General features: G+C 39.3%; 1 protein-coding gene and 1 pseudogene across 4 annotated transcripts in view; one reads left to right on the top strand and one right to left on the bottom strand.

Moving 5' to 3' along the window:
* The window catches only part of KITLG (KIT ligand), an 83,528-nt gene extending 70,569 nt beyond the window's left edge, over positions 1-12,959 (bottom strand). For 3 of the 4 annotated variants that reach the window (XM_032493649.1, XM_032493648.1, XM_032493650.1), the window contains exon 1: positions 12,737-12,959. In XM_032493649.1, the coding sequence (XP_032349540.1) occupies positions 12,737-12,751 (15 nt within the window). In that variant the 5' untranslated portion in view covers positions 12,752-12,959. The remainder of the gene's footprint in view (positions 1-12,736) is intronic. The other variant, XM_032493647.1, reaches the window with a different exon arrangement.
* LOC116667784 lies at positions 12,938-26,975 on the top strand (annotated as a pseudogene).
* The last annotated feature ends 393 nt before the right edge of the window (positions 26,976-27,368 follow it).

Genomic DNA, 27,368 nt, shown 5'->3' with positions numbered 1-27,368 from the left:
GAGAAAGATGCAAAACTTAAGTCCCTCTGTCATCCAGCTCTCCTCTCAAGCAGCTGATAAAGATAACACATATCAGTGATTCTGTCCCATTCTCCAATGGACCTTAAAAGAAAGAACTTAGACCTTTTTTTTCCCCCAACATTTAAAAGAGATTTTGCTTCTTGGTCTCATGGTCTTGGTTCCAGTTTTCATGTTAGAGCCTACTCTGAACTGAGCCCAAAGTTACTTCACACATGTCTGGGTTGATAATTGTAGAGGTAGCGATAGTCACAGATCCAGTCAGGAAACCTCTAGAAACAGCCTTTAGATTACACAATGTCAGAAAACAGGAGCTGTTTTCTGTCTTTCACAAGCACTTTGAACAAGTCAGCACTCCATCAAAAGGAACATAACAGTTTAATGTTCTGTCCAAGAATGGAATGCTTGTTTACCTGAAGTAAAGGACTGATAAAAGTAACTTGCGTCTGCCTTGATTGATACAAAACTTACTTGAAGATTAACCTGGACAGTCAAGCCCTCAAACCCCTAACACAGTCGTCCACTGGAAAATAAAACCTGAATTCATAATGCAAACATTTCTAAACGGTTGATCCTATACCCTTATTAAATTCATCACATGCAGAAAAGAAAAAGAGAAAAAAAAAAAAAAGCTTTGAAAGCAAAATGAATTTGCTGAAAGCAGTTAGTATTTACCTAGGTTTTCTGGCATGGACTACTCTTCTCATGTATTGGCTCATTTAATCCTCAAAACCACCTGAGGACTTACAGACATAATTATAGACATCATTTTACAAATGAGAAAATCAGAACATTAGAAGAACTAAGTGACTCAAAGTCATCCAGTTTGAAGAGATGACTCCAGATCTATGCATCTCCAAAGCTATTAATACATACTATATAAAGTAGTGTGAGGGTCCTCTTGGAAGACACTTAATAAACTCAGTTTTCAAGTGTTTACTAGGCAGTTTGAATTTTTCATCACTCAAGACTTACAATAATAGTAGGACCCCAGGCCTCTGAATGGAACAGAACAGTCTGAGGAGCACTGCTCTTTTAATTATCTCCGTGTCTCACACAACAACCAGTGAGACAGCCAAGATGTGTCAGCATCCTTGGTTACAAAGGGGGATGCTGACGGTGATCCAGACCCTCACTCATCTCAGTTCACAGTTACACAATCCCATGTCCCATAATCACTCATAATATCTCTCGCTTTTCAATAACAACAGGTTTAAATTATTAAGGCCATCACACAAACGGAGCAAAGGGACATAGAGTAGACAGTCTGATCCATACCGAACTCTTTGTTAATCCAGTCCCCAAAGATCAGAGATACCACTAATTGGGTGAGCCAATTCAAATATATTATCTCATCTAATCTTTGTATTCTTCTGACTATATACTCTTACCCTTATTACCCCATTGAGGCCCAGAGAAAGAAAGTAACATGCACATGGTCCACAGGTGAATAATAGAGTCAGGACTTAAGCCTCATTCTAACTCCAAAGCTCAAGCTCCTTTGAGAGTCTACATGAGGCCAATGAGTCAAACACTTGAACAAACATAAGCTTAATAGTATAGCAGGGAAACGTGTTAAGTCTGAAAAGTACTTTCTTATAATAGTACGATTCCTTGAGTGACAATCACAAAGCAGGCATACAACAAAGTATTTCTACTTAAAAAGGCAAGAGAGGGAGGAAACAAAAGAGGGAGGTGGCGAGAGGAAAGCTGCGAGGTACTATTATTCCATTTACAGAAGAGGAAATTTAGCTTAAGGGGAGGTTAAACAAAGTTAAATAACCTGCCAAAGATCCCTGGGCCAGCTAGAGTTAAGAGCCAGAGGTAAAACCTGTGTGCTTTTGACACAAAAGTCACACTCTTTCCTTTCTTCCTTGACAAGTGGCTATATTTCTGTTGATGAAGAAAATGACTCATCCTTTCAGATAGGAAAAAGGAGATCACTCACCAATTCGCGAGGACTCACGCTCTGTCCCCCGCCAGTTGCAGGTAGAGCATAGAATTTAGGAAGGCAGGCTCTCGTTCCAGACCACCTGAGTCCTACACCAGCTCCACCATGGATTAGCTCTATGACCTTAGGCACATGATAGAACTTTCTAGGTAAACTATCTTGCAGGTGTAATTATACACATTTAGCTCTTTTTCAGTTTTTTGTTCAGGAAGGGAATGAAAACACTTAAATTATTCGGTACGAAAATGCATTTGAAGCCTGAGGCATTTGGATAAATTGCTTCAGCTTGACCTTTCATTCCGACCATGGAGACCCTGCAATTGAAGCCATTTTCTTAAGAAAGGAGTTATCACTATTGATAAGCTTACCATTTGTTTAATGCTAATGATCACAGTGAATATTTATTTAGACTCTCCTACGTGTCTGGCATTGGACTAAGGGCTTTTTGTGGATTATTTTATTTAATCTTCACAACTGCCTTGGAGAAATGTGCTGCTATGCTCCCTGGTTGGCAGGTAGGGAAACTGAGGCTCAGAGGATTAGCCAAGCAAAGTGGGCCATCTGACTGCAGTCTGTGCGGTTCATCACACCTCTGTTATACTGTCTCCTTCACCTGCGTTCAGATGACGACAGGATCTTCTAGCAAACACTTTCATTTCTACTAAGCTGATACATTACATGGTGATACTGCAGATAAGGGTGCTCCAACAGTCATTTGTGTCAAAAATCGTAACATCAACGAAGAAAATGAATTTTTACTATTCATGCAGTTGGACCGACAAGGAATTATGAAGCAAAGGTCACAACTTTAAGGGCTGGTGGCTTCAGAAACCAGACATAAGCATAAAAACATTAGTATTAAATAGTTTTCTAATATGATCACAGCCACTTAATTACCTTCTGAAACAGCATGAAAAGAGAGGGCACACTGATAAAAGTCATCCCCAAAGCATCTTTCTTTCCCAAGAAGTGATTTTGCAACACAATTTTCAAATATTTGAAAACCTTCCCTCTGCCTATTTTGAGTACAATTTTATTTAAAAGTACAATTTTATTTGAAAGACACCAAAGTTCTGGCAGTAATTCTTCATTCCATAAGATAAAATGGCATTTTTATTATTTCCAAGGGCCTCCCTCACCATGGTCAGGCACTTGATGGCTAAGGAGACTGAGGCGGGAGAGCCCGGTGACCAAGCCTAGGCTCCCTGACTTGTGGAGGGGTGTTGCTCTTCACAACATCTCCACCCTGGGTGGTCCTGAAGAGCTGAGTCTGAAGCAATGTGTCACTCACCCCGGGGACTTGGTTTTGCCTGCTCTCAGCCTTCCCCATATTATAAATCAACTATACTTCAGTTTTTCAAAAAACACACCAAAGACATCGTTTTCACATGCAGATTTAGGGGAAAAAAAGGCTCAAGACTTACAGATTGTATGTATATGTACGTACACCTAAATATGAGGGCATTCCACTGATACGGTTAAGTGGAATCTAGTCTTTAGAATTAAGCAGGTTTGGCTTCAAATCCGAGCCCTTCCACTTGCTTGGGTTTTTTTTTGTTTTTGTTTTTGTTTTTTTTAATCTTGAGCAAGTGTTCTTAATCTCTCTGAATGAAACTTCCCTTATCTGTCAAAAGAAAAATGCTATCAATAATATCTACTTCATAACTTTTTTTGCTAGAAACAGATGAGATATACTTGTGCAGTTCATGGCACTGGCCTCTTCCGTGGTGAATAATCAAGAGACATTAACTTATTTACTAGCCTTATTTCCTTATCCATAAGCTATTCTTTTTCTTCTTAAACAGCCTGTCTTTTGCCCCATTTTGTATAACTGTTGCATTTCACAGAAAGGGGAGAAAGATAAAGGACATAAAATTGGGGGAAATTTTTATTTAATCTGCTGAGAGTGCTTATGAGTATTAAAGAAAGCAGACTAAATAAAGCAGTTAAGGTATTAATCTCTAAGTATTATTTTAATTCATTATTCATGCGGGCCCTATAGCCAAAGCCAGAAATTGCTAACAATGAGTTCATGTCCCACAGCCTGTGGATTTGCTGTAAGGTTCCATGATTCACTCCTTTTGCAGAGAAGGAATTGATTATAAAACTCAGTGCAAGTTACTGTGCCCTTACACAGTCTGTCTGGCTTAATCATCACATCATTACTATCAACAGGTAGTTACTTCTGCACCCATTTTCAAGATTGGAAAAGTAAAATTCTGAGAGAAAAACTTGTGGAGAACATACAGCTATTAAGTGGCAGAACCACCACTACATTTGATAACTCAGCCCAATGTTTTCTGTTTTCTCACATGCCCTCCAGTTTTGCTTAGTAAATGTATAGTCACTGAAAATTAATGCTGTAAATGGTGAACAAAGTAATCCTTCCAGTCATCAACCAAACACATCTGTGTGTATAAAAGAGCCAGGACAGTAGTTTAAATTTGCCTTCTGCTAAAAAACAAACAAACAAACAAACAAAAATGAAGAAGAAGAAGAAAAGAAAAAAGAAAGAAAGAAAGAAAAGGAAAAGCTTCCAAAAAAGGTGTTTGGTATTCAACAATCTGAAATCAGGCATTTATTCATTCCATAACATTCAATCTGTATTTATTGAGCATCTACTATGAGCCACTATGCTAGGCAAATGGAATTACAAAAGTTTTGTTGACAAGTTCTATCATAAGCAGCTGTTTTTAATATCTGAGTTGCATTTATTTTTGATTCACTCTTCCTGTAAGAAGAATGTGTATCTTTGAGGTACTGAATAAGCCACACTAATGTACTGTGCTTGTGCCAGCTAAGTATCTTTGGGTGTTAATCATGGCCGTAATCACATGGAGGTGGCAGAGGAAAGAACTTATCTTAGTTTCCTCATCTGTGAAATGGGACTTAAAAAAAAAATAGTGCCGACCTCCCAGAAGAAAAGTTATTTGCCCGAAGAAAAGTTATTTTAATTAATTCAGCTTGGAACTGTTTTCTACTAAGTGCCATTTTGGCATAATCTTATTATCAGGGTGATTTGATTTTACAAAACAGTCATGAGAGCTATTTAAAATGGCTACACATTTAAATGTCAAACGCTTGACACATACTATAGTAAATTTCATTCCTTCAAGCTGAATCATTTGTGTGTGACATTTACACAGAAATGCAAACAATAAATGGTCAAATCGGTTTTAGATTTAAAAGTCTATGGGATTGTTTAAGAATAAAAAAGATCCAAATTTCAAATGGTGGGGAAAGTCCACTATTTTATAGTATTATTAAGATAGAGTACTATTATGGGCCATGGTACATTATAAACAAACATGCACTGAAGTTTTAAAAATACTTTTCTGGGCAGCAGTTAAGAATTATAAAAAACAAAAACAACAAAACTGTTACAATTTATTGCAAAAACAATTAAAGGATTATATAAACCCTATTTTGTAGTTTTGTGCTTTTCTACATAGAACCAATTTCATCCAGTATTAAAAACATGCTAATAACCTCCTTTTGATTTTTCATGATTGTTTTCTAACTACTTTATTATTCCTGCCTTTTAGCTATCCATTTTGGACCACCTGGAGGCCTGGCTCCTGTGTTGGGATCTTATCTAACAAGCAGTAGAATGACCTGTGTTATGGTCAGTTCTCTGCCTAACAGAACACATCAGAGATCTCCCGGTAGGGCCAGCTGAAGATAGCAGCTTTCTAAAATCACCAGAGATTCAAGCTTAAGCAATCACAGAGGTTTTAATTGGTCATCAAAAATGGAAATCCCTAACATGTTGACTACTTCAAAAGCATTAAGTTGCAGGTTTACACAGAACCATAAATAATGAAGTGTCACTGCTAAGATTTGTTTTTCAATCCTTGAGCTTTCTAGATCATAGTAGAAACCATTTATAGGAAACATCTCTACCCTCCCCTCTCCCATCTAAATTTCTGCAGTGAATATAAATTTTAACAGTTATCCATATGGACAACACACTGCAGGTGGGGAGCAAGGCCTTTATAACACAACCTACTTTCTCTGCAACACTCTTCTTGGAAATCAAGGAATCTGTGTTTTCACAAGGCAGTTGTCTAAGAAAGCTCTGAGAAAGGGACATCAAATAAACAGTGGAAAACACCACAAAGGGGTCCCTCACAATAGACAGTCACTACTAAGCTGTAATTTTTGGAGATGACCTAGTTGACTACTGCTCAAACCCTGGCATTTAGAAGAAACAAGCCAATTATGAGATGTGATTCAGTCCTGGAATTTAGCAAAGGTACTTAAATGGAAAGGTCCTTAGTTTCAGAGTTTCCATGTAAAGGTGAAAAAGATGCAAAAGTTATAAGCACCCACAGGGCTTTTGTTTAGAAGACGAACTTCTGCTCTTAAAAAGGGCAACAGAGTGCTACTGAGTAGGTGTATACAAGAAAAACAACAGCCCCCTCTGGGCTGTGCTCTTTCCTCCCTGGTCTCCAGCAGTCGGGGGTACAGTATACAGTGGGGATGCCCTTTCTGCAAAGGTGAAGGAGGCTAGGGCTTGCTTTTTCACGTGAGCTGTGACGGTGGGTTTGCTCTTGCTCCTGTCTTGTGCGCCCTTTTGCATCGTCACCCTAGAGAGCAAAGGCATTCTTTGCAAGGCAACGGCTGGATTTTTGAGCTGCTGTCTGTGCCAGAAACACAGAAGAGGCACCCTAACTGCCCCCTTTAGACTACATTCTAATCAGCAGCACTCCAAGCCCCAAGGCAACTGCTACACCTGCAGAGTCAAGTGGTAAATTCCTGCATCCAGATAACGAACAAAGATAGCTGCAGCTGCTTTTTTAATAGTCTAGATCATTGTCTCCATTCTGAACTTTGCTCTAGTAGGTAGCTCACTAGATTTTGTTGGTGTTTGGAGCAGAAGAGCATTATTGTCATTGTCATAGCTCTATTTTCTGAGGAATCCATGGTCTCTTAGCTGGAGGAAGGGTCCAGCAGATCTTTGTATATTCTCATGTCAACAATGTGAAAAGTGGCTTCTGATTCCCAGCTGTGATAGTCTCGGAGAGAGAAGCTAAGGAAGAGAGGTGGATGAGAGGTGGGCCAGAGATGGTACTGGACCTGCAAAGAGCCAGGGCAAGGAGAGACTCGGCCACTTGCCACCCACAGGAACTGTTTTTCCCTGGGGCAGAAGGGCTGCTCCCTCCTTTGTCAGCTTCTGCATCTCTAAGTGCAGACCCCTCCTCTTCACTATCTTCTCAGGATTAACTCTAGGGCATGATTCTACTGAGGCTGGGTGACTTGCCCAAAACTTGCCCAAGACTTCTAAGACCCAGTGCCAGAGCCAAGGGCAGGACCCGAATATCCGACTCCCTCCACAAATGCTCTTTCTACTCCATGGTCAGATTCTCTCCATTTCTACTCCATGGACACAGACACTGCAGACTGCAGGGGCAGAGGCGATGAGCAAACACGGGGCGGGCGGGGGGGGGGGGGGGGCGGCGTGCATTCGTGACCTTTTTGTTAGCTGACCTCCTCTGGTGTCTGACTTTGCCCTATGATTCTTCTTCGCTGAGAGAACTTAAGGTTGTAAGAGAGAAAGGAGAGATCCTCTTCGACTATGGATATTACCAAAATCACAAAACAGAAATGCCACTCTTGTTACAGAGAAATATCTAGTAGGTGAAAAGGCTGGAAGTAGAGCAGTCTAAATTTAAATCCCCTTTGATTCTCCCCACTGGCTGGTTCCTTTCATACAACAATGGTTATAATTTCTATTCACACCAAAGCCATGGCTACACAAATTTCAGAACCAAAGGAAGCTTAAATGTCATCTGGTTTAAACACCTATTTTACTAGTATCTTAGAAATAGAGAATTTTAGAACTGGAAGGCACTTAGAAATCACCTAGTCCTACTTCCTCATCGTACAGGGAGGAAACTGAGGTCCACAGAGATTCCAAAGCCTTCCTACAGACATACAACATAGTATCTGGGCCAATAAAAGAATTCCACCCTCTAAGAACCGAGTTAATGTGGCAGCCTAGAAAAACAGTAAAATGTAGTCAAAAGACAAAGAAAGTTACATAAAGGACAGTCTTCCTTTAGATGACACACATTATGATTTTAGAAAAAGAACCACAAGGCCTAATTATAAGAAAATCACCCCCACCACCTCTGTTTTTCTGGACAGAAGGAAATAGGTAGAGATGGGATAATGGTAATTTTCTCCAACTCCTAGCCCCTGTGAACAGTTCTTAGTATGCCCACAGTTAAGGGAAAAGACAAAAACATCTCTCTGCATCTATAAATCAGGAAGGCTACAGTCAATGGTTTCCATGAGACAAGGTCTAAACAAAATAACCCTGAAAACAGCATATTTTATAAAAGCATCCTGGTGTTCCTTCAATTTATTTTATAAATTGTTCTGACTACACAGGTGACTAACACCAAAAAGACAGTCTCCTGCAGTTGCTCATGATTCATGTACTAGAAAAATAAAGATAAAAGATCACTCCTGAGAGATTTATATCCAAATGCCTTTCCCTAGTTTACGAAAGGGAACATTAAGGTAACCAAGAAAAAAAAAAACTCCAAAAGTTGCATAACAATAAAAAAAAAGTCACCACATGTTGTCTGGTAAAAACAATAAAGACACCCTGCAGACTTGTCCTCACTTAGAAGGGCATGTTCAAGAACACCCTGAGTCTCTTTAGTCTAAAATGAAACATACCCTAAGGGGAACTTAGAAAGCAAAAGTATGGAAACAGGAAAGTGACTCAGAGATGGTGATAATATTCCCATTTCTGTTTTAAATTTTATTTCTTATTTTCACTTAAAAAAATCTTTAAAGAATTGTTTTAACATCTCCCATGCCACAGACAGCCTTTATTTTCACACATTACTGGTTTGATGGGTAAAAACAGGTATCAGCCTCTAAGGGGAGGCACTGAATCCACAGATTCTGGTTTATAAAAACTTGATCCCTGTGCTTTGCTGGTTAAGCAACATTTACCTGCAATAGCTAGGTTTTCTCTGGCTTTTAAAGTTAGCTGGGCAGGCAATTCTCTTCTCAGAGATAATAAATTCAGACTGTAGCTACAGTAAGCCACTGTGCTGGGATACAGACACAGATCAAACCTCACTTAATCCTTATGACCAATCCTTGTAGAGAAAAACATCCTTATAACTATTTTATAATCGTTGCGCAGATGACAAAATAGAAACCCCAAGAAGTTTCACCATTTGCCTAACATCATTTGTATCACCAGTGGTAAAACAGGAATTGGAATCAAAGTCTTCCAAAGCCAGAGCCTAGGATCTTCCCACTGTATCTGAGGTGCTCCCTAGATATGGATGGGGAAGGGAAAGGATTTTTCTTCTTTTTTAACATTATTGATGGTGATGAAAAGATTTCAATCACCTATCATTAAAGAACAAATGTGATTCACAATTTGCTATCTCCAAATCAGCCATTAAAATTTGGCCATTTTAATTGGTTTGGCTCAGGCCCTGAGATTTCCATATGGTTATTTCCTTTGTTTTATGTTAAATGTAATCAACTTAGCACTCGAGTTTAAAAATCTTGGCAGAATGTATCAATTAAAAGCTACATAAATTAGGATTATTCATAGCACACATTCCAAATGGAGTGATTTTAAGGACAAGATTTAAAACAATGCTCTTTTCATAAATGTTAATTTTTTTTCTATAAACTCTCATCATCACCCAGATGACAAACTTCACACAGACAAAAGAGGGATAGTTTCTTTGGAATAACAAAAGCTAACAAACATTCTGTTTGCTTCTTCTCTGAGAATTAATGTGTGCCTAACATGGCCTTTTCTACACTGTTTGCCAGATGAATTTTTCCTATTTTAGTATTTCTGATAGCAGTCACAAAAACTCTCACAAACCATCTCAAAAACCAAAATGTAAGTACGTCAATAAACAGTGCCAGGTCCGTTAAACTGATAGCACTTTTTTAATTGGCCTTACAAATTAAGATGCCCAGTTGTTATTTAATATGCTAGTTTATCAGCATTACAATGAAAAAATGATTTTATGTTGAAATAGATGTTCTTTTCTAAGCTAGAGACACAATTTTCTTCAGAAACAGAAAAAAAAAGCACAAGATGAGTAAAATACAATCAGAAACCTGAAAAATGCAAAATACTTTCATTTCTGTCATTAATGATTAAACTTATTGTTACAATTGCTCCATGTGACTAATGCCGGAGTAATTATTTCTCACATGCTGAAGCCCATCACACGTGCTAAATAAATGAAAGAATCATTTACCAAACCCCAAGTGCTTGTTGACGGAATTTCCACACAGCTTAACTGAAAGGCCAGACTGCCTGGTGTCTGATTCTCAGAGAGCTGCATAATTCAAGTTAAAGTGCATTATTATTATCATTATTATTATTAACTTTGTATTTTATATCTTGGGTAATGGGAGAGTGCACAACCGTTTGCTTTATAATAGATAAAGCCATCTTTATAAATGACTATTTAAACTATTGAATATTAACAGATATTCCTCCCTGGCAAGTATAACATTAGATTCAGTAGAACAATTGATCTGACTTCTTAATGTCTGATTTCCTTATGTTACTCTCCATCCATACAGAGTTGCACAGGAAATTTCCTTGTAACTTTTGGATTAGAAAATTTAACAGTATGAATGAGGATCTAATTCCCCTCCCCCATTTCCACTGATTATTTCATTGATTTCATGCTATTTCCAGGGTCCCCTTTTTCAGTGGCAAGAATGTGGAATTGCTAGAATTATCCTTAAAAGAAACCTTGAAGGTCATTAGATCCCAGGCAATGAATGCCTTCATTCACCAAGGGCGCTGCCCTCCTTTGCCTCAAGCCCTTTAACATCAGCAAGTTCCCCCAAAGGGCTCGCACTTTTACTCTGTCCGAGCAGGTCACATTTCTAAAATACTTAGCTGTCTCCATCGTCCCTGGTCAGCAGCATGGAGTCACTAACATTGAGGAGTTTCAGGCTAGTTTGACCTCTTTCTAGTTTTCAATGGAATTATTCCATGTAATCCGATTTACACAGCCATTTAATCAAAGTGAGAAAGGAGATTACAGAGCTCACATTTGTTTTGCAAAGCAAGGGTGCAAGGATCATCAATTCGACTGACCCTCAAAGTGACTTGATAGTACATCGCCCCACTTTGGAGTGTTGGTCATTAACCTGATCTGTCTCCAGGGATCTTGTTTAAATAGGGAGGTTTAGGCTCTTTTCCTGAACTAGAAGGTAGCGGTTTCTCCACCCAGCTTTCACCACTACCATTCACGTGAGCAGATGCTACTATAACAAAGAATGGGTTCCTCACCCATGCTTCTTATTTCATAAAGCAGAAAGCATGTACAGATCAAGTAATTACATTAAACTTCTCTTTTGTTGCCATCTTTCATATCTGCATGTCAATAGCCCTCTCTGGTGGATCTCAGGTGAGGCCGTTCAATGCTTTCCCTATAAACAAACCAACATGCCCGCAGGAGAGGAAACTGCCCTCTGCTCCTCTTCTTAGGCAGCTGCCTAGGGACTACACAAACCTTTCTACCAGCCAATGTCCCTTCCCCCTGCCCTTTTCCACCCTGGTACAATGGGCTCGGTTCTCCCTACTTCTTTCCCAGGCCTAGCCATCTATTTAAAATATTACATGAAGTGTGTCATTAAATAAGGCATTTTCAGCACGTGGATGCCTTCATTCTAAATTGAAGATTGACACAAACCCACAAACATCCCCCCCCCCAATTCCCCATTTCCCCACCACTGCTACCCCTTCCACACATTTCAGGAATTGCAATCTCCGACAGAACCTCTGGGGGGTGAAAGGGCAGCCTTACTCAACCCGCGGTAGATACACAGAAAAATTCTAAGAGGAGAAGGGAGAAGAGGTAAGACCTGCAGTGGTGAAAAGAACTATGGATGAGAGTACCGAGGCTGCCCTTTCTAAAGCACCAGCCAGACACCCGCTTCGAGGGGGAAAAAAATCTAACTGTATCCCCTGGACGGTGCTTTACCCACTGTGCTTACATATAATGCACAGTTTTACAGCACTGGGAATTACCTCAATAACTATCATCAGAGGTGCCCACTAACACACATACACACACACACACACACACAAACTTTTCCTCTTCTGCAGTGGAAGAAAGTGGGTGCAATGTGGAGGTATTAACCCAGCTAGAGCTCCCTAGGGAGCTCACTCAGCGCCGCAAACCTGGCAGATCCACGCGGGAGCCAAGTTTCCCGGGCTGGCGAGACAGGTTCTCCGCCTAGCCGAGTGCGGCCGCTAAGGAACTCGGGGTTGGCTTCGTTCCCGCGGCTGCACCCAAGTCCGCACGAGCCGGGTGCCCAACTGGGGGCTGCACAAAAATTTGGGTGCGCGAGCGCTCCAGCGTGTGGCGTGAGGAGCTGTTGTGTAATCTCCCCCGGAATCCACGGGAAAATGTCTCCCGTGCAAAGACATGCTTTTCCGTAGTAACTTAAACTCTCCGGCCAAAGAGCAGGTCCTTTCATCTTACAGGAACCGCAGTTCCCGACTGACAGCTCCCAACTTAAACACAGAGACTCCAAACTTGACACAGGTTCCCTCGTCTCCTCTCCCTGGCACGCACAGGCCGGGCGGCTGGGGCTTGCTCGCCACGCCCGCCTCCCCCGCGCCCTCCAGGCTCGTCCGGCAGGCACAGCCCCTCACGCCGCGGCAGTCGGGGCCGGGACGCGCCGGCCTCCGGGCGCGATTTCCTTGGAGAGCCGGCGAGCTCCCGGGCGTGCCCTACTCACTTGTGTCTTCTTCATAAGGAAAGGCAGAGCTGTGATCCAGCCCAGGCAGCGGTGTGGCAACTCCGTTTAGCTGTTCTGGAGCTCCAGCATATTGCATGAGAGGCGGCTGCAGATAGTCCACGCATTGGGTAGCCCGAGCGCAGCACTCTCTCCACGGCCTGTGCTTCCCGCGGCGCTCCCGATCCCGGCGCGAGGCGGCGAATGAAGCCTGGGCCGGCGCGCCGCCAGCACTTTTATACGGTTCCCTCCCGCCTACTCCGGACACGCCTCCTTCCCTTCCGGAGCCCCGGGGAAGCGAGACGCTGCAGGGGCGCGGGGGGAGACCCGGGAGGGCGGCTGGAGCGCCGCAAACGCCCCAGAAGTTGGATAGATTGAGCCAAGAGGTCCCCTTGCTTGGGAGCCCCGCACGCGCACGGCCGGGAGGCTATGAGGGCGCGGGGGCGAAGCTGAACACCCTGCAACCGCCGCTCGCACCGCGCGACGGCCGCGGTGAGTCCCAGCTCGGCCTCTCAGGTCCGCCGGGGCTCACCTGGCACCTCCCCGGGACGGACAGAGTACCTCGCGCGCCGGCGAAAGCCCGGAGTTCTGTCTTCCTTGCCAAGGCGGTGCGGCAGAGGAATTCACTGGGGGCCTAGGAAAGAATTCACCCCGCCTCGACTTAGGGAAAATTTTTAAAAAGCTTAATTAGGATCTACAGTTAGGCCATTGTCTTACCCCGTCTATTTTTTTTTAACAATTACTTTAGTGAATGAATATTTAATAATTAAAATAAATGTTGACTCAGGATTAAGTATTGGTAAGGGAGATGCTGTTTCTAGAATGGTTTACTGCTGCTTCTTTAGAAATTAAGATCGAAAGAGACAAGATGGATTATTAAACGGAGAGGTCACCGACACAACTAGGGTTTTGAAAGCTGTACCTTTTTGCTGGAAAGCGTTTTGGAATCGGAAAGATAATGCAACAATAATAATGATAGCTAACACCATTACGTAACACCGTTAATTACATACTAGGCGCCGTGTAAGTACTTTACATAGATTATATCATTAAACCCTTTCCACGAGCCTATTGTATAAGTCCTGTCATTTTTATTCTCATTTTATAGTTGATGAAACAGAGGCTTAGAAAGGTCAATTCTCCTAAACCACATTTAGCAGATGGCAGAGCTTAATTTGAATCCACAGCCCTGGCTATACAGCTTTTAAAAAATGCTTGAAACAAATATTGACTCTCCATAACCCTTTCATCTTTGTTCTTCTAACTGGAGACCATTAAAAAGCATTTTATTAATCTTTTAAAGAAAATATCCACTAGATATTAATAGGAATAATCTCATGGAACCAAGAATAAAGTGTAAATTTAGGAATGAGGTATTTTAATAAGAGTAGGATTCAAAATTTGCCTTAATTAGTTCAGTGAGCTTTTTTTTTTGAATGAGTATGTCAAACCTATAACCGTGAGAAATAAGAAACTACATAAAATTTGAAGCTCACTGTGTTAGTTTTCTATCACTGCTGTAACAAATAACCAAAACTTAATTGCTTAAAACAACACAAATTTATTGTCTTACAGTTTGGAGGTCAGAAGTCCAAAGTGGATCACTCTGGGCTCAGTGTTGGCAGGGTTGAGTTCCTTATGGAAGTTCTGGAGGAGAATTCCTTTTCTTGCCTTTCCAGGCTTTAGAAGCTGTCTAGTTTCTTTGGCTCATAGCCTCCTTCATCTTCAAAGTCAATAAGGATGAGTTCAGTCTCACATCATAGCACTCTGACCTTCCCTTCTGCCTCTCTCTTCCACTTCTAAGGACCTTGTGATTACATTGGGCCCACCTGAATAATCCAGGACACTCCCTAAATCAGCTGATTAGCATCATTAATTCCATCTGCAGCCTTAATTCCCCTTTGCCATTTAGCACAACATATTTACAGGTTCCAGGGATTAGGACCATGACATCTTAGGGCATGGGGGTGCGGGCATTATTCTGTCTACCACACTCAATAGCAAACAGGTTTGGGGAGAACATGCGGTGGAAATGTGGACTTGGTATGCCACTGTACATCCTTCATCAAGGGCTTCACTCCAAGTGTAGGCTACAGAGCTTCAGCTAGGAGACTACCTCCCCCTCCACAGTTACAAAAATAAATGTTTAAAAAAAGACCACAAGCAAAGTTCAGGGTATTAGATAATTAGATCAAAACGGTGCTGCAAACCATTTTAAGCAGCAGTGAAAAGAAGCCTGAAAACAAGCAACTGTGACAGATAGGAAAATCATTTAACTAATGACTCCTCCCTGAGAATTCCAATCTTAACACAACCAGCCTTTAGGAGTAGTTTTAGTCTGTCAGAGTCTTCCAAAGACTTGCAAACACTCCTGAAATGTATCTTTATAGTCTTATGGAAAGGGAAATGAATTTGAGGAGGAAAGTTGGTTCTATTTCAGAATCTACTGCAGGGTCTTTGACCTTACCTCAAATCAAGGGTTTAGCAGTGTGGTATACAGAACTGTATACCCCACAGATGACTGTAGGTGGTACACCAATGAACAACTTTTTTTATTTTATCAAATGAGTATAAATTAAAATGTCTATTTTTAAATGTATACTACATACATACATGTATAATACATATATATCACATCAAACAGATGATTCCAAGTTGATTGTTTCTTAGGAAAAAAAAATGTGAAGGGTCTATTTAAAGGCAGTTTAATGTCTAACATTAAATAAATAAAACTGGTACCCAAGGAAGGTATATATAGCAAAAATCATGAAGCTGGTAGAATTACTGAAGCTTGGCAAACATCAATCTAACTGTACTAATTTTAAGGGACTAATAAGAAGGAATAGCCTAACAAGTTAGAACAGACTTAAAAGAAACCAGAGGGTGGGCCTATCAGAAATTCAATCCAATTTCCTTTCATTCAACTCAATAATTCATCTTAATACTTAACATATTCATCTCTTCCACTGACTCACTTCCTGCTCTGCCTTCCTCCCTTCTTCCCTTCTTCTCCCCCTAGGTTGGTTCTGTCTCCTCCCATCTTCACAGCTCAATGGCTTTCTAGTGACATTAATATTATCATTGACTTTCTCACACATAACTGTGTATCTGTTGTTTCTTTCATACTGCTGCACTACAGTTTTGCTGTGTAATCATGTTACTTGAAATCAAATTAAGAGAATATAAAAGCAGATATCAAAGAGATGAAAAGAGCTAGCATGCAAATCAAAGACTGCAGACAAGCTCATCAGGAGGTTAGAAGTGGATCATAAAGACTGAGATCTGTCTTTGAGGTAGGCTTCTGAGAGGAGACAAAGGCCAGCACCCAGCCTCTTAATGGAAGAAAACCAGGAGCTACATAAAAGTGAACAAGAGGCTGGGCTATGCACCAAGTGGATAAGAGGCATTGGGAATTTTTTCTTGCAGAATAGTAGGCTCCTGTTATAGGGTGCAGGGAGTTCAGCATTTGATACATTGGGAAGAAAGTCTGTTCATAATTATCTAGGTGTTACTTACATACTTTCAGTGCTACTTGGTCAATCATTCTGTTTTTGATTAGTTGTTGGAAAGCTTTTTAAAAAATTTTTAAGAGCATTCGTATTTATTGTTGATAAAGTTAAGAGACGGGTTTAATTTAGCAAAAAAATCTAGTAAATCTTGTCTTGTGCATATAAAACATCTCGTGTTCATTCACCCCTTTCTGGCTGCCCTCTCTTATGTTGATTTCAGGACCCTTCTTTTTAAAAATGGCACCCCACACTGAAACGGGGATTGTTTCATACCAGAAGGATGCCATCCATCCCCATCTCTGGGGGAAACAGAAAAGGAGGAGGATAAGAATCACTCTTTGATCGTGTTTAACTTCCTCTGCTGAAAACTCTCTGGTGGCTTTCCATTGCTCTTGGAATAAAGAATTAAATACCTTAGCAAAGACTTTAAGGCTTCCAGGGTCTGGCCTCTCACTGCCTTTCCAAAGTCAGCTCATGCTGTGCTCTCTGATACAGAGGCAAGAGCCATTTTCTGTTCCTCAGACTTCCCTCCCATTTCAGAGCATTTGCTTATACTCTTCCTTCTGCCTCTGCTGAGACCACTTGGCTCAGTTCTCTCCTTTTTGCCTAGTAAATATTTTCTTCTTCTTTAGATTGCAACTCAGTATTCCCTATATTCTCTTCCTCAGGCAGGCTTTCCCTAACCTCTGATTCAGTCAACTCCCGTCTTCTTATAAACTCAAGCATGAATTCCCTCTCATTGGTAGCATTTACAGAACAGAGGCAGTTTAACATTTGTTTGAGTGATTATTTGATTGAAGTCACTGACTATGACTATCCTCACTCATTATTTTATCTTCAGTGCCTAGCAGAGTGAGCAGAACACAGCGAATCTCTTTAATATTGTTCTAATTAGGTTACTGATGCCAGACAGGAGGCAGGAATCAGACAAGGCCCTTTGCTTATAAGATGTCACCATTTCTCACAATCACGTAGGGGAGATAGTCTTTCTGTCTGAAAAATAAGGAAACTCCTAGGTTAAGTAATTTATTCAAGATCCCTCAATTGGTAATTAGAAAAAGTATGATCTAATTCAGGCATCTGGACTATGGTTAGGATTTTTTTTGTCTGCCAGCACCTTTCCTGTTCCTCTTCCTTTGCTACCAGCATCCCACTTTCTTTTGTGGAAATCACACACAATTCCATGTCTTTCAAGAAGGATTGTCATTCACAAGCCTCTGTTCCCTCCTCCCCTCCCCTTCACTATAGGGGTGAGTTTAGGGTCCAGGTCTGTCCAGCCCCCTAATTGGTGAGGTATAGGTACATCACCTGAGGTGGGCCATTCAGAATCCATTGTGGGACTTAACTGCTATAGTAATTGGAAACATTACCTCTTTTCTATAGAGTTGCTACAAGCTACAAAAATGTGAAGCTTCCTCTACCCTATTGGTGTCTGGTTTGACCAGCTTTAAAAATGATGAAAGGTATCAGTTCACAGAGTATTCTTTGAATAGCTCAAATTTTCTAGTATTCAGGGAATACCATCAAACTCATTTGTTTAGTTCCTTTTTTTTTTTTTGATTATGGAATAAAGATTAGCAAATATTGCCAAGGACAGTAAATACTTAAATCATTAGTAGTCGACATTCTTTCCCTTTACACTGTGCCTGAAAATATGTTCGACTTAAAAATCGACAGTAAATAATTAATTCCTGAAAAAAGGTAAGCCTGTATAATACCAAATCAGAGATATTTTTTATTTTTAAACTCTTTATGAAATTTTAGAAATGTTTACAATATTAATGTAGTATGTTCTATTTATGTTGTCAATAAACATTGATCACATATCAAAAGGAATTTCATCAAAAGAAAAGAATTAATGTTCCCTGAAGGTAATTATAGTATAGATAGATAATTATCCTCTATCAAATAATCAAGAAGTTATTAGCTATCATGACCCACTGAAAAAGTGAGATTATCAAGAAATTCTAAAGGAATAAACTTATTTAAACATTCTAGTAGGAATTTGAGTGAAAAGGAATCCAACTGATCTTAGAGAGGCAATTTCCTGGTATATTTAAAACTATTAATTCAACCTTGGAGATATAACTTATTTATTCACTAGTTAATTTTTGACAAATATTTTTAATACCTCTAGTAATTATGACAAATAGCTTTTAATTACCTCCAAAAATCTCCTCTAAATATATTGTTCATTCCTATTATCACTGCCCCACTTCAGAGTCTCATGAATCTCATTTAAACTATTTCAGCAGATTCACCAAATGTCATCCTTCTCTGGTCTTTTCTTCTTCCAGTCCACTTCATTATCGCTGCCAACATTCCAGCAGCATCTATAAAAATCCAGGCACAGTACTTCAGTGTCTATAAATGTCTTTTGATTCTCCATACCTAGAGAACAAAATTCCAAGCGCCCCACATCTTGGCCACAATATATGTAGCTCCCTAGACTCATCAATTGTACTAGCCACTTCCTTCCAACTAACCATACTGGACTTCTCAACATTTTCTCTTTGACACCTTTGTTCCTGTGTTCACATTGTTCCTTTAGCACTGGAGTAGCTTTTCCTCTATTTTCTGCCTGAAATCTCCTTTTCATCATTCAAATCCCGGTTCAAATAACACTTCCTCTTTGAAGCAGAGTAGTTGCTCATTCCTTACAACCTTAATTAGGCTTACAATTAATGAGAAAATTAACTTGTAATCCATGAGTCCCTCATTCAGTGAAGGAGAGAAGGATGTTGCTCAAAATGTGCTGAGTGAAAGAATAAAATGGGCTGTGTGAATTTGATGGGAACATTCTAGAGAGAATATGCATATAGAGCTTGATAAAAGTTAACTATGTTTTCATGTTATTTTTTTAACAAGTATTTTTTGACTCAAATTTTATTTTTTAATAAAAGAAGTATAATTATTTCATTTAACTTAAACACTTGTTTATGTCTTTTTCTAATCCTTGAGAATTCAGAAACAATTATTTTTTGAACACAGGTTTTAAAACTAGAAGACAATTTTGATAAAATGTGGTTTACACAATTAATCTACAAATGAAGAACTGAGGCCACAGAGAGGGTTATTTGAAGGAGGGGTAGAACCCATGTCTCTAGAATTTACTTATAAAACACTTTCTGGCTACTTTGGAAGCACTACTTCCAAGGAATCAAGATCAAAGAGTAAATATTCTGTCCTTGTTTACAGTAAGGAGTGATTTATTATTAATAAGACACTGATTTTAAGCTTATTCAGAGAAGATTTTCTAGAGAAGAGATAAAGGTAGAATTGATTCTCTAAATGATATTTATATTCTGGGAATATGCTTTTCTATATTCTACATTACCAGAATATAGGATACTGTTGAATGAAAAAATATATATATATACATGATGCTCAAATACCATGGACTATTACAAGTTTTATATATTTTACTATGGGTCCCTCATCTCCATGACATTTAAAAATATATTATGTAACTCTATATTTTTGCATAATTTTCCTGGTTTTGGCTTTCATATATTTCTCATAATTTTATGTATATTAGATAAGTTAATTAAGAGTTGGTGTTTTTGGCAGTGATATCCTCTTCACTTCTCTGATTTTAAAAAGATTTTTGACTCCAACTATGGCAGTGTTGTTTTTTATATTCTACTTTTGAAATGTGTTCTCTAATGAATCATTTAAATGAGAAGTTTCTAGAGTATGGCTTATTTCCTAATTGACAAGTCTGTTCTATACAATTCTTGAATGGCACAATTAATAGAGTGTAGACACACAGACAAGTATCTTGGTAATTTGTAAAGCTTTATTACAAGTTGTAATGTGACTTTCCTAGTTATCTCTTCCTATAAAATTATAAACAGGGAAGGCAGAGAAGCTGTCACATATTTGGGAATTCTTTCTTTCTTCTTCTAGGGGGTGGTGGCTGAAAAGAATTTGACGCTAAGGCAGCTAGGGAACAGATCAACTTTACTATGGTGGATTCCAAAGTCTGAGATAGGCATTGTAGGCACTTTTTTTTTTTTTTTTTTTTTTTTAGTGGATGTGCAACTTGCTTAGACAAGTAGCAGATTTTTCATGTCTCCCTCCACCCTCATCAGACCACTTATCAAGTTTGGATAAAAGACATTTGTTAACAATGTACCTTATTGTCTGTGTTTTCCCTCAGCTAGAAACTGGCTATTTGCAATGACCCCATCTTTAGAGGTTATGGGGATCTTGACCAGTTTTGAAACTAGTCTGCAGAGGCCTTGGGGGAAGAGATGGCTTTTAGAATTTAAAGATCCAAACTAGAATGGTGAGTAAACGCTAGACATGGTCATCTTAGCCACATACACTGGCCATGCTCACCCATCTTCCTTTTTAAAAATCTGTTTCCATTCAAAGCTGTCCTTCCATACTATGGAGGCTTCCAGGGCAAATCCCCATTACTGGTTTTCTTATTCTGAAGACTATACCCAAGGTGAGATAGTAAATAAAAATAAGATGATAATTGTCATAACCATCAATTTTTAAATATACATTTTATTTTTCATTTATAAAGAATACATGCTTAAATTAAATTGATTATTGCAATGATATCTTTCATTTACCTTAAAATATGCAGCGTGGTACTGTGTGTGTGTTTTTTCATTGAGGGTACATCCCAGGTGCTATAAACATTCCATTCAAGAGTTTCAGTCCAGGGCTGGCCAGCAAGCTTTCAAACTAGAAGTTCCAGGCTACAGAGAATACTAATGCAAGCACTTCTACTATCCATATCTATGCTATCCAAATCTAGCTTATCCATAGATGTTGGAAATAGGTTAGAAATAAGAATATTCAATATTATTCATAAGCAGCATACTACATCTCAAAAAAATTTTTAGAGGTGAAAATGGTGGCTTATTGACCAACATCATTAATGTAAGAAGAGAACTCTCATTGGTAAAATTAAAGCTATGTTCAGGATGTGTGGACTGGCTAAAATTGTTTTTGAGGCATAGACGTGAACAGATCATTAGAATTCAAGGAGGCCTGAAGCCTTAAGCAGTAGAAATGATGACTTGAGCATTAAACAGAATGGTTCCAGCCACTGGTGTGGGAGGATTTCTGATGATACGTTTGGTGTTTGTTTTGAGTAAATATTTCATGCAAGATGTTAATGGGAGCACTTAACTATATCAAGAGCTGGGACTTCATCAAGCATTAAAGAATATCTTGTATGACCTGATTTGTGTCTATTTGTCAATATACTGGTCTATATATGGTACAGAATTTGGTCTGTGGTTTACTTTCAATATGATCTAGTGGCCACGTAATCTACCATAAAGAACTTAAGAGTTGTGCATGTTAAATTAGCTTGAGGTCAGTTCATAATTGTTTATGGAGCATTTACCAAGTGCTAAGTACTTTGCATATATTATTTAACTCTTAAAGTAATCTGTACAGTAATCCTCATGATACACCTAGCACAACTGTTATTGCTTATTTTATTTTTTTGTTTTTGGTAAACTATGCACAGGGTGATGCTAATCATTGCCATTATTTAGAGAAGAGAAGCAAGATGATCAAGTCCACCTATAAGGTAGGTGTTTTACAGATGAGGAAACTAAGCCATAGAGTAATTAACTGGCTACTCAAGGTCACACAGCTAGACAGTGGCCAATCTTGGATTTAACCTGTTCCTCAGTGACTCTAAAAGCCCATCCTTCTAACCATGATGTTTTACTACATCCCTGAATGATTTTTTCTTGTTAAAAGAAGAATTTACGGGCTAAGAAGTGAGTTAAATATTTCTGTAAATACACTGCAGAGTTTTCTCATGGGGTGGAATGATAGGAAATAATTTGTCAAGTTTAGAGCATGCCGAGTAGCTCTCAGGACTATAAAATAATTAGACCCCTTTCAAAGCAGTACTGTCAGCATGGAAAATGTCCTTAAGGATTTTGATTCAAATGACTGATTTCATGACAATGAAGAGCTCCAAAGCAGAGCAAGTTTCTTTTATGTAGAGCAAAGGAAATAGGCTGATGCTGAATCTTTTCAGGGCAAACATTGGAAGCTGAAGATTATCTGTGCTGATTTTTCCCCTAATCCATGTTTTTGGTTTTCTGGTTACCCAACCTTAGTATAGCTTGTACAATATCGTGTCTGTAACCTTTGTGTTTGTCGGCTTATCTAGATCAACTATCAGTGCAAAGTGAGAAGCTGCCTTTCATCTGGTTTCCAATGGTGCTAACTAGGAAAAGAGAAACTAAAAAGTTTGCATTGAGCAGAAATAAAGTAGTCAAGGTATTAAAGCACTGACAGCGAGCCTAAAGAAGGTATCTGAAGAAGGGCTTCCTAGGGAGAAGGTTCACTAAAGAATACTGACACTGTAGGACATCGTGAACAAAGAGAGTTGGCCGAAATCTTGATTATTCGCAGCGGTACAAAGTTTTCCTATTTGAACTTCAAAAAAAAAAAAAAAGTTTTTGTCAATTTATCCTTATGCTGAAACTGTTCTTCTAAATACAATGCATCAAAGATCTGGCATTGTTAAGGAAGATAATCCTTGAACTCTTAGCAATATAAGCAGAACTGGCAAAAAAAAAAAAAAAAAATAGAAAGCATGATGTTATATAAAGCTTTCTCTCTAGAGAGAAAATAGAACAGGTTTGACTTTTGGAGACCAGCTAAATCAGGTAGAAGAGCAGAGAGAGGCTTTGTAACCAAGGAGGGAGGAGAAAGTGAACAAGGAAGTTGTAAAATGCAAAATGATTAATTTTACAACTGTGTATTAAATAAAAGGAGGAGGTATATTGCTGTGTATCCAATGTGCTTCTTTTTACACTGTGTGGTAGTTAAAAGAACGTTAGCTTTGCAGTCAACAGATCTGGGTTTAAATCCTGGCTCCAGCACTTTCTGCCTGGGAAATTTAGGGCAGATTCTTTAAGCTCTCTGAGCCTCAGTTATCCTGAGGTTAAATGGAGCCCCTAGTACCCACCTCCCAGAAGTGCTGGAGCCTCTATCTGTCACTAACTTTCTGCTTGACTCTGGGCAACTCAGCCTCAGTCTCAGAAGCTCCATCTGTAAAATGGGAATAGTCATGCTTCCTAGCTTCAAGTCTAGAATTTTTTTTCCTGCACATGTGGATGAAACACTCAGGACTGATGCTCTTGTTGGTTTATCTGTCAAATCATCATAATAATGACTACCTAGTACCTGCATTCTAAAGATCAGGCAGTAATATATTTCAAATCCCTAGTTCATAGGAGCCAGGCAATAAATGGTACACAATTGCCATGCAATAAATGTTCAAAGTACATTGTTAAATGCTCATGAGATCTGTTGGTGGCACTGACTTATTCAATATTCATTTTCATAGAGAAAAATGTATGTCATAGCAGACAACATATGAGACAAAAACTTCTTACATTTAAGTTGTGTTCTCCATTTTTCAAAGCATAATTGTATCTTCATAGAGAAGAACACACTATTATACTCCCTATTTTCCAGAAAAGGCTGAGATCCAGAGAAATTTACTACCTTTCACCAGAAATTGTGTGATTTAGCAGGATCAGGGCTGTAATCTGGATTTCTGACTTCTGTCCCAGTGATCTCCCCATTATATCACATTCTCACTGTCCTTTACGTTTCTAGAAATCTTCTGTTAGGGTAAATTGTAAAAGTGAGAAATAAGCAATCAAAATAGGCTTTTCTCTTATGAGTCCATGATGCGTTGACATCCTTGGCTTACTGTTTCTGTTTTTTAAATGTAAAAAAAAAAAGATAATAAATTCTCTGTAACATTTAGAGAGGAACAGAGAGAACACACTTTTGCTAAATTGAGTGGACTCGTGCCATTATCAGTTTTGAGCCTTGAACTGATTTCAGACCCTTGAAGCTTGAAAAATAGCAAATGTTTTGCATTTTTTCAGAAAAACAAAGATTGAAGTTTCTAAAATCACACATCAAATTCATCAACTCTAAACAGCAAAGGAAAAATTAAATATTTTGATCAACAAAGCAAATTCAAATATCAACAAAATTATCAAATTTTCTTTGAAACAGAAGTCTGCTTATGGTCAGTCATGGTTACTGACTACACATTGTTTAAAAGCATTGGGCTTAAAAGAATCGAATCCAAACTGACTTAGATTTCTTAATATAATTTATTTTCCCCAGCCAGCTACTTTAATATTTGGTAAATATTTTTCTTTGCAATATTAAAATACTTTTAGAAAGTATCAGAAATACAAAACATTGTGTAAATGTAATATAATATATGTTTTGGTTCAGTCCAACCTATAGCAATTTAATGCAACCCACAATACTCATAGAGAACCTATTCTCTACGATATGATGACCTTGAGACAACTAAGGTCTCTGACTTCGAGGAATTCAGCATTTGAACTTTACTGCTAATAACAGCTTACAGCTGCTAAATTTTATTGACCTCTTGTTATGTATCAACCATTCTGCCAAGAGTTTTGCATGTGTTTTCTTATTTAATCCCCCAACCTCAGTCCTTTGGAGATAACATTTTATTAGCCCCATTTAATAGATGAGGGGGCTGTAGTTTACACTGAGAAATTTAACCCAGGACACATAGCTCATAAATGGTTTAATCTCTTGACTTCATTGATATGCAGACATAAATATACAGACACAAAGCAACATACTTACACAAGTAAACAAATATTTTCACACAACTTTACACAAGTACAAATATTTGCAATTTGTATTTTTTTAAAAAAACTATTAATATATTTTTCCTTCTTTAAATGAAACAAAGGTGTTTGTTGTTACTGCTGTTTTTCCTGCCAGCTTGTGCTAAAATAATGATTATATGATAGTAGCACCATCCTTGTGTAGAAAGGGCAATACATTTATAATCAGAGGAGTGCAAAAGTCTCTCATGGCTATTAACTCAAGGCTCAAATGCTCTGACCCCAATACTGCATTTTGTTCATTTTTTAAAAGATAAATTATAACCAAAAGGATATTTAAACTTTAGGTTGACTTAATTATAAAATTTCTAATCTTAAGCCTTATTTGTGTTTGCCTAGGAAATTATGCTTTGAATATACTCAGAATTGTCTTTTATAAAAGAGTCTCAAACACACAAGACCAGAGGACCTTAAACACGTGTGCATGAGGGGCACAAGTGCAGGAGGGAAATTCAGGGACAAGTGAGGCTTTATAAAAGACAGACTTTCCCCCATTTTATTTAAAGTTTTCTGGGAGAAAACTCTTGATAGACTATTTAGAAAAATATTAAGAGATGTCTAATTCCATCTATGCATTTAGATACTAGATTGAGTGACTATGTTAGTTTACTAGGTGCCATAAAGTACCACTAACTAGGTGGCTTAAACAACAGGAATGGATTTTCTCACCGTTCTAGAGGCTGAAAGTCCAAAACCACAATGACAGTGGAGCTGGTTTCATGTGAAGTCTCTCTCTCTGGCTGGTAGATGGTTAGTTACCCTCTTGCTGTGTCCTCACGTGGTTTTCCCTCTGTGCATTAGTGCCCTGGTTACCTCTTTGTGTCCAAATCTCATTTTAAGGACAGCAGATTAGACTAGGGTCTACTGTATTGAACTTATTTAAACATAATTATCTCTGTACAGGCTCTCTTTCCAAACAGAGTCACATTCTAGGTATTGGGGTTTAGGGCTTCAACATATGAACTTCGAGGGATACAATTCAGCCCCTAACACTGACCTTTAAGCTACAAAGCGCTGAGAGTTCTTCCAGAGGTAGGATGTCATCTATTTTCTTCAAAATTTTCACTGTATACAAATTGACCACAATTTAATTTGCTAATATAATGCTTTTTTAAAATTTATTAAAAATGATATTCTTGGTTTTCTGTGCTACCCAGAGAGGGGTCCATACAGCGTTGTTCTGGGCTCCTCTCATAACTTAAAGGGAAACTTTCACAGTGTCAGGAGCCCTGATGTCCTGCCAATGAAGGAGGATCTCTTCAAATTCCTTGCGGCAGGAACCCACTTAGGCAGCATCAACCATGACGACCAAGTGGAACAGTACACCTAGAAAAGGAAAAATGAGGGCATTACCTCGCACACGCCAAGAGAACCTGGGAGAAGCTTCTGCTGGCAGCTCGTGCCATTGTGGCCCCTGAAACCGGGCTCAGGTCCTTCAGGAACACTGGCTAGGGGGCTGTGCTGAGGTAGGAGCCTCTCCTCTCGTCAGGCCGCTTCTCTTCTGGAACCGTCCTTAGCCTGATCCAGGCAGCCTTCCAGGAGCCGAGATTTCCGGTGGTCGCTGATCCAGGGCTGATCTCAGAGGCATCGTATGTTAACCAGCCTGCTGTCACCGTGCCTCACAGGCTCGCCTCTGCCCTATGAGGGCCTCGCCGTCCCCACAACAAGCAGGCTCCAGCGCTGGGTCTACGCGGTGGACGCCGCGTGGGAAGTTGTGCGCATGCGCGGCACCGTCTCCCGTGAACACCCGGGAGAGGTCAGCCGGATCTCGACACCTGAAGAGACGCTGAGGACGCTGACGAGGGAGGTCCGGCCACTGCTGGAAAGGCTGTGACCCCGGAGAAATTTCAGAGTGAATGGACTGCTCAAGCTCCTGAATTTACTGCTGCTCAACCTGAGGTTGCTGACGGGTCAGCAGGTGTTCTCTGTGTCCATCCAGCAGTTCACTACTGAAGACTGCAGCCCTCAGGCAGCCACAGGGGACTGGACGGCAGCTTCCACACTTGGGCTACTGAACAGGTAGGAACGACCACTGAGTTATCTTAAATTGTTCCTAAGACTCTTAACAGAAAATGGAAATAAGATTGATGGAAAATAAAGTTTCTTTTAAAAAGTTGACATTCCTGAATTGTCTTTAGTGGAACATATATATGTATCTGTGTATGTACATAAAAATGTATCTACACATACGCATGTATATGTATTCCCACATATATATGGATGTGTTTGGGTAATAGAGAGATGGCTGTTGTTACATCTAACTTTTATTCACTCACACACTTACAACCCAAAGTATATACCTATTTATTGACTAATTACATATGACCAAATGAATAACCACAACCACACATTTTCACCATGCTAAAAGCATTTGTCTTAAAAATGCATTTGAGTAAGTTCTCTTTCAGATTAACCTACAGCTACATGCAACATCCAACT

Source organism: Camelus ferus, chromosome 12, assembly GCF_009834535.1.
Source record: "Camelus ferus isolate YT-003-E chromosome 12, BCGSAC_Cfer_1.0, whole genome shotgun sequence".
In the NCBI taxonomy this organism is placed as follows: domain Eukaryota; kingdom Metazoa; phylum Chordata; class Mammalia; order Artiodactyla; family Camelidae; genus Camelus; species Camelus ferus.
This window is presented reverse-complemented; position numbering and strand designations above follow the sequence as displayed.